The sequence below is a fragment of the Sapajus apella genome, unplaced genomic scaffold, assembly GCF_009761245.1.
Source record: "Sapajus apella isolate SASKATOON/1434 unplaced genomic scaffold, GSC_monkey_1.0 scaffold43, whole genome shotgun sequence".
NCBI lineage: Eukaryota > Metazoa > Chordata > Mammalia > Primates > Cebidae > Sapajus > Sapajus apella.
The window spans coordinates 16,922,977-16,931,038 of NW_022436983.1; the positions used below are offsets into that span (position 1 = coordinate 16,922,977).

Here is an 8,062-nt window from a genome sequence, read left to right on the forward strand (position 1 = left end):
GCGCCACCATGCCCAGCTGATTTTTTGTATTTTTAGTAGAGACGGGGTTTCACCATGTTGACCAGGATGGTCTCGATCTCTTGACCTTGTGATCCACCCGCCTCGGCCTCCCAAAGTGCTGGGATTACAGGCTTGAGCCACCGCGCCCGGCCATAAAACCACTGTTTAAAACAAATACATCCTAAAGTACAGAGATCAAAGAAAAAATAAAACAAACGCAGCATTTTGGTATATTTCCTCCTGATCTTTTTCTAAAATAAAATAAAACAAACACAGCATTTTGGTATTATTTCCTCCTGATCTTTTCCTTTCTTCCTTTTTTTTTTGAGACAGTGTCTTGCTTTGTTCCCCAGACTGGAGTACAGTGCTGTGATCTCAGCTCACTGCAACCTTTGCCTGCTGGGTTCAAGAGATTCTCATGCTTCAGCCACCCAAGTAGCTGGGATACCAGGTGTGCACTACCACACCTGGGTAAGTTTTGCATTTTCAGTAGAGACTGTGTTTTGCCATCTTGGCCAGGCTTGTCTTGAACTCCTGGCCTCAAGTGATCCACCTGCCTTGGCTTCTCAAAGTGCTGGGATTTCAGGTATGAGCCACTGTGCCTGCCTAATCTTTTTCTTTATGCCTTTTTAGAAAATGGAGGTGTAATCAGCATACAGGCAATTTGGCTTCCTTTCAGTAACTAATTCCAATTAAGAATGGTGTTTCAAGGAAGCAAAGAAAACAAAATGGTGCTTCAGGACTGTAAGACTAAGATTTGCTTTGAAGATGTTTCAAGAGTTTGAACTATTCCCAAAATGCCTTTTTGTGGATAATGACCAAAGTCTCTACTGTAGGGGATCCACTGGAGCCCCATTTGTACCTTTAGTGTATTATTACTCTGAGCTTTATAAGGCATGTGTGTTGTGTGCATGTATATGAATACATATGTATATACCTATATGGTAAGCATTATTATTCTCATTTGAGCAGCAAGAATTTGATGCTCAGCTGGGCAATTTGTTTTAGGTGACAAGGCTTGTAAGTAACAGGAACTGGAACTCAAATACAAATCTGTCTGATGCCAAACTGTCCACTGTACACCATAATTAGGCAAGTAAACTCTAGGAAGATCACTAAGTGGCAAGATATCACACAGATGGTCTGTGATTTAGTGTGTATAAGAAATTGTACTAGGCAATTTAAACTCATTACCTCTTTAGTTCGCATGACTCTATGATATATTATTAGCCCCACTTCAGAGATAGAAAAATCAAGATCTTGAAAGATTAAGTAGTTGGTTCAAGGCAACACAGCCAAGTAAGAAAAAAGAATGGGGATTTCAGATTCAGTAATGTCTAAATCTGTGTATGCCTCTGATGGTCTCTTACAACTGTTACTATTTTCTTTCTTTCTTTCTTTTTTTTTTTTCGAGATGGAGTCTTGCTTTGTTGTCCAGCCTGGAATGCAGTGGCACAATCTTGGCTCACCACAGCCTCCCTCTCCCGGGTTCAAGCAATTCTCCTGCCTCAGCCTCCAGAGTAGCTGGGATTACAGGCACATGCTACCACGCCCAGCTAATTTTTGTATTTTTAGCAGAGACAGGGTTTCACCATGTTGGCCAGGCTGGTCTTGAACTCCTGACCTCATAATCCACCCACCTCAGCCTCCCAAAGTGCTGGGATTACAGGCGTAAGCCACCACATACAGTCAACTGTTACTATTTTCTTAAGAGAAGTCATCTGGATACAAGTTAATTTTTTTCTTTTCTTTCTTTTTCTTTCTTTTTTTTTTTTTGAGATGGAGTTTTGCTCATTACCCAAGCTGGAGTGCAATGGCTCAATCGCGGCTCACCACAACCTCCGCCTCCTGGGTTCAAGCAATTCTCCTGCCTCAGCCTCTCAAGTAGCTGGGACTAGAGGCGTGCACCACCATACCCAGCTAAGTTTTGTATTTTTAGTAGAGATGGGGTTTCACCATGTTGACCAGGATGGTCTCGATCTCTTGACCTTGTGTGTGATCCGCCCACCTCAGCCTCCCAAAGTGCTGGGATTATAGGCATGAGCTACCGCGACCGGTCTTCTTTTTCTTTTTTCCTTTTTTTTTTTTTTTTTTTGGAGACAGAGTTTTGCTCTGTAACCCAGGCTACAGTGCAGTAGCACGATCTTGGCTCACTACAACTGCTCCCTGGGTTCAAGTGATTCTCCTGCCTCAGCCTCCCAAGTAGCTGGGACTACAGGCATGCACCACCATGCCTGGCTAATTTTTGCATTTTTGGTGGAGATGAGGTTTCACCATGTTGGCCACGCTGGTCTCGAACTCCTGACCTCAAGTGATCCACCTGCCTTAGCCTCCCAAAATGCTGGGATTATAGGCATGAGCCACTGTGCCTGGCTAAAGGTGATTTTCCTTTGCTCTAAAGTGAGAATCCAGACAGCTGCCTTTGAATTTTTAAGGGTCTACTGTCCTCTGTGAGTCCCCAGGCTCAAGAAAGGCAAACTAGGAATAAAACATGGTGAAGACTAGTGACAAATCCCTAAGTGAAAGTGATCGTTTAACAAATAATGGTAATAATAACAATACCCTTACTTTGTACCAGGCACCATGACAGATTCATTTCACTTACTATTCTAAGCCCTACAAAGAAGGCATTATTATTATTATTATTTGAGATGGAGTCTTGCTCCCATCATGCAGGCTAGAGTGCAGTGGCGTGATCTTGGCTCACTGCAACCTCCACCTCCCGGGTTCAAGCAATTCTCCTTCCTCAGCTTCCCAAGCAGTTGAGATTACAGGCGTGCACCACCATGCCCGGCTAATTTTTGTATTTTTAGTAGAGACAGGGTTTCACCATGTTGGCCAGGCTGGTCTCGAACTCCTGACTTCAGGTGATCTGCCCACCTCCGCTAGGATTACAGAGGTGAGCCACTGAACCCGGCCAAAGAAGGTGTTATCATCCTCACTTTACAGAGTGAGAATCAAGCTCAGGAGAGTGTTCTGTTTAAGGCTTGTAAGTAACAGAAGCCAGAATTCAAACACAAATCTGCCTTATGCCAAACACCCCCCTCTCCAGGGTCCTGACATAGGGAAATGGCATGCAAGAAGGGAACTAAAATTTTGACTTCCTACCATCCTGGGTTTTGTGTGAGTGTTTCAAAGTATAAGGCAATAGGACCACATGACAGAAGTTCTGAAATGCAGAAGGAAATAACATATCTTGTCTTAATAAAACCATCACTTTGGCCGGGCGCGGTGGCTCACGCCTGTAATCCTAGCACTTTGGGAGGCCAAGGTGGGTGGATCACCTGAGGTCAGAAGTTCAAGACCGGCCTGGCCATCATGGTGAAACCCCATCTTAAAAAAAAAAAATAAACAAAAAAACACCACTTTTTATTATTTTGATATGTTTTAGATTTTTTTTTTCATACCCGTCCCTCTTCCACTAACAGCATCCTATATAGAAAGATCTGATTTCATTGATAGAAGTCATAAGGTCAAAATATTTCAAAATATTTCTGTGTCTTACCTGTTGACAAGGTCATACAGCTCTGGCATTGTTTTTGCACTAACAAAATGCTGTGTTTTGAAGCCATTTTTTTTATCAAGTAGATAGAGTGGATGGAACCACTCTAACAGGGAGTGGTATAGTCCATAGCGCATGTTCCTTAAATAGAAAAACAGAATAGCAACTGTCATTAGGCATAGAACAGATATTTTAACGAAAATCAGTTTTAGCACTTTTTCATCTCAGCGAAACTCACCCATAAGAGCATGCAGAGAGGGATGGGATCCAAAACCATTTCCTTAAATTATTCACCATTCACTTAAGCAAAATGATGGGGTTTACTATGCTTTTGATTATACACATAACTACCTTTTATACATAAATATCTTAACACCAAAATGTTATTTAAACCAGTGTTATTTAAACCATCTTTTACCTGTTAAGTCAATTATCTCAACAGCATATGGTCCTGCTGGGTGCAGTGGCTCACTCCTGTAATCCCACCACTTTGGAAGCCTCAAGTGGGAGGATCCCTTGAGTCCATGAGTTTGAGACCAGCCTCGGCAACACAGTGAGACCTCATCTTCACAAAAAATTTAAAAACTAGCTGAGTGTGGTGATGCGAGACTGCAGTCCCAGCTACTTGGGAGAATAAGTCAGAGGATGGCTTGAGCCCAGGAGGTAGAGATTGCAGTGAGCTGAAACTGTGCCACTGCACTCTAGCCTAGGTGACAGAGTGAGACTCTGTCTTAAAACAAAACAAAACAAAAAATCATATAGTCCTGTTTTTAAAAAAATCTTCCCTGTTAATCATAAAATTTTATATTTAAAGAAATTGGAAAATAGAAAATAAAATATCCAAAGTACTCTTACTCAGAAACAATTATTAGTAATATTTTCCACATAGTTGAAATGAATGTAGGTTTATTGTTTTATTTATCTAAGATTTACATAATAGTTCTTAACACACCCAAAATGAAATGTGGTTGATGACCTATTTTCACATAAAGAAAAGCTTATTTTGGGTTAAGAATGGTGAGTGTTACAAAAACCTTACAATGCAAGAAGCAATGGCACAGATAAAAAACAACTGAAATATTTCATCATATGACCCAGGGACTCGATAGATATAAGGAAGCTACAAATCATGACTCCTAAAGTCCATATCTAATCAACATCTCAGAGTTTTACAGCAGGACTATAAGCAAAGCACAGTGCTGGGAAACAAAATGAGCAGGTGACAGGAGTCAGCAAACTCTTTTTTTAAAATGGAGTCTTGCTCTGTCGCCCAGGCTGGAGTGCAGGGATGCGATCTCAGCTCACTGCAAACTCTGCCTCCCAGGTTCAAGTGGTTCTTCTGCCTCAGTCTCCGGAGTAGCTGGGACTACAGGCGTTGTGCCACCACACCTGGCTACTTTTTGTATTTTTAATAGAGATGGGGTTTCACCATGTTAGCCAGATGAACTCGGTCTCCTGATCTCATGATCCACCTGCCTCAGCCTCCCAAAGTGCTGGGATTACAGGTGTGAGCCACCATGCTCACTCAGCCAAGTCAGCAAACTCTTAAAAGTCCAGATAGTATTTTAGATTTTGCAGGCCATTTGGTCTCTATTTCAGCTCTCAAATTGTAGCTCAAAAACAGTCATAGACAATGCATAAATGAATAAGCATGACTGTGGTCCAATCAAATTTTATGATTTATACAAACAGATACTACTCCTCAAACAGGATATCAAGTAGCATGGTAGTCTATGCTATGTATCCATCTAAACAGACACAGCCATTAACTTCTCTAATGGTGTCCCCTTTGGTCATGTGAAAACTGTGAAGCATCAAACACTGATAATTCAAAGGCCAGAAGCCCTTCAGGCTACTTGCTATTTTACAAACCTAGAAAACACACAAGAGTAGAGAAGGGACAGAACTCTGGACAGCCAGATCCAAAGAAATGACAGAGTAACCATCCCTAGACACCCACCTCTTCCGCAGAGCTGTTGCCAATTCACCAACCAAATCCCGATGAGGCCCCACATCCTTGGAGTTCCAGTTCCAAGACACAGGACTAGGCCAGTTTGTGAAGCCTTCATGATGCTTTGTTGTCAAAACTACATACCTGTGGACAGTAAAACCACATGAGAAAAGGAAGTGGGCAGTGAACTTGAATGAACTTGCCGAGCATGCCTGAGGCTTTTTAAATGGCTGAAAGAACTTGATCACAACAAATGTACTTGTACCAGTGACTATTAGTGATATCCAGGAAGCTGCTGCAGTCACAATTCCCCTAATTGCTCCAAGAATGACAGCAGATTTGAGGAAGTCCCAGTCCTCCGTCCCCAGTGAAGGAGGAGGCCCAGAGAGAAGGAAGGAGTAGGTGAGGGAAAAGAAGTGCACCTTAGCTCTCTGATTCTTCAACACTTCTGGTATAAATGATTAACTTTCTTCCACCCTTTGCCTTGAAGGAGAAAGATCTCTACTGTCTCTACTGGAAATGGCAGATGACAGAAAACTAAGTTGTTTGCTGGCCAGGCACGGTGGCTCACACCTGTAATCCTAGCACTTTGGGAGGCCAAGGCAGGCAGGCAGATTACCTGAGGTCAGGGGTTCAAGACCAGCCCGGCCATTCTCACCTCTGAGGCCTTAAAAAACTGGCAGAGGACCAATCCCTCTGGCCAGTTTGCAGACCCCTCCCTTTCCCTGTTAGAGACATTAGGTCTGAAAGGAATTGACACAATCCCTTTCTGTAACTATACAAGATGCTGCAGTGACTTGTCCAAGTTCACAGTTGAACAAGGACCAGGCTCCATACCGCTGATTTGAAACCCTGGAGTCCTGATGGTGCTATCAATCTGGAAGGGGCATCAGGTATGGCCTAGTCCAGCCCTCTCGGTGCACAGGTGTAGATACCGAGGGCCTCCCAGCCCGCCATCCCCCTGAACCTTCATTTTTCAGTCCCCAGCGAGACGCACCTCCTCCTTCTCATCAGGTGTGCCACGCTCACTCCTGCAGCCGCAGGAGGTCACACGCGGGCCCTGGGGTCGTGGAGGCGACCGGCAGCTGCGCGCCCGGGCTGGCTGCCCAGCCCTACCTCCCGTCTGCCGCCCGAGCCGGGAAGGGGTGTCGCCCCCCGCGACCACACTCACTTGGCGCCCGCGGCCTGGAAGAGGTCGGCCCACTCCTCAGGGTGGAAGAAGCGCGCGGTGAACTGCGGCCCGAAGTCGGCGTAGCTGAAGCCGGGCGGGTAGTTGTCGCGCATGAAGCGCTGGTACTCCGGCCGCCCCTCGCCCCGCCAGTGCCACCAGAACCACTCGCTGCCCCAGGCGGGCACCGAGAACACGCCCCAGTGCACGAACACCCCGAACTTGGCCTCGTCGAACCAAGCCGGCAGCGGCCGAGAGTCCAGGCTCGGCCAGTCCGGGGTGTAGCGGCGCGGTGGCCGGGCCCGACGCAACGACTCGGCGGCTCCGAGGAGGAGGAGGAGGAGGAGGAGCAGCAGCAGCAGCGCGGGACCCGCCGGCCGCGACCTCACCCCCGAAGCCCGCATCGCTGCCAGGCGGCGACGCGGCCCACTCCCAACCCGCAGCTACCCGGCGCGCGCTCCGCCCACTCTGGCTAACGATTGGCCCGGAAGGAAAAAGGGGCGGGACAACCCGGACTGTTTGGCCCGAGTCGCTTCCTCTTCGGGTTGGAGGAGCGCCCTCTGGTGCTCAAAGTGGGAAAAACGCAGGGAGGCGTTGACAGCGCTTCACTGAAGGACGAATAAAACCTTGAAAAGGGACTTAACTGCGAGGTTAAATCGGGGAGGTGAGGAAGGCCCAGTGTGTGCGGAGACCTCACATTTAAGAAGTCCATTGAACCGGGCGCAGAGGCTCATGCCTGTAATCCTAACACTTTGGGAAGTCGAGGCGGGAGGATCGCTCTGAGCGATCAAGACTAGCCTGTCACTACAAAAAATAAACAGGCTGGGCGCAGTGACTCACGTCTGTAATCCCAGCTCTTTGGGAGGCCGAGGCGGGCGGATCACCTGAGGTCAAGAGTTCGAGACCAGTCTGACCAACATGGAGAAACCCCGTCTCTACTAAAAAAAACAAAACAAAACAAAATTACCCGGGCGTAGTGGCGCATGCCTGTAATCCCAGCTACTCCGGAGGCTGAGGCAGGAGAATCGCTTGAGCCCGCGAGGCAGAGGTTCCAGTGAGCGAAGATCGTGTCATTGCACTCCAGCCTGGGCAGTAAGAGCAAAACTCCGTTTAAATAAATAAACAAAATGAGCTTGGCGTGGCGATGCAAGCCTGGAGTCCCAGCTATTCAGGAGGCTGAGGTGGGGTACTCTGGATTTCTTGAGCCCGGGAAGTGAACTGAACAGTGATAACGCCTCTGGAGTAGTCCATTTTGCTGTAACAATCCTGCAGGGTTAGGCTGAAGTCAGACCACGAGTTTCATTTAGTGATCACTTAAGGAGCCACAGGGGGCTTTTGAGTTGTCCTGTAGCACAAGGCTGGAGGCAGGGACACCAGACTGGAAGGATATCTAACAGCTCTGACAGAAATAAGGAGGTAGAGGGATGATGAGAGGAAACAT

At 46.5% G+C, this 8,062-nt stretch overlaps 1 protein-coding gene across 1 annotated transcript in view; it reads right to left on the reverse strand.

Annotated features, from left to right (window-relative positions):
* The window catches only part of FUCA1 (alpha-L-fucosidase 1), an 18,287-nt gene extending 11,171 nt beyond the window's left edge, over window positions 1-7,116 (reverse strand). The window contains exons 1-3 of the mRNA XM_032300790.1: window positions 6,625-7,116; window positions 5,463-5,597; window positions 3,506-3,643 (exon numbers count right to left, since the gene is read on the reverse strand). Coding sequence (XP_032156681.1) covers window positions 3,506-3,643; window positions 5,463-5,597; window positions 6,625-7,025 — 674 coding nt within the window. The 5' untranslated portion in view covers window positions 7,026-7,116. The remainder of the gene's footprint in view (window positions 1-3,505; window positions 3,644-5,462; window positions 5,598-6,624) is intronic.
* Window positions 7,117-8,062: the final 946 nt, after the last annotated feature.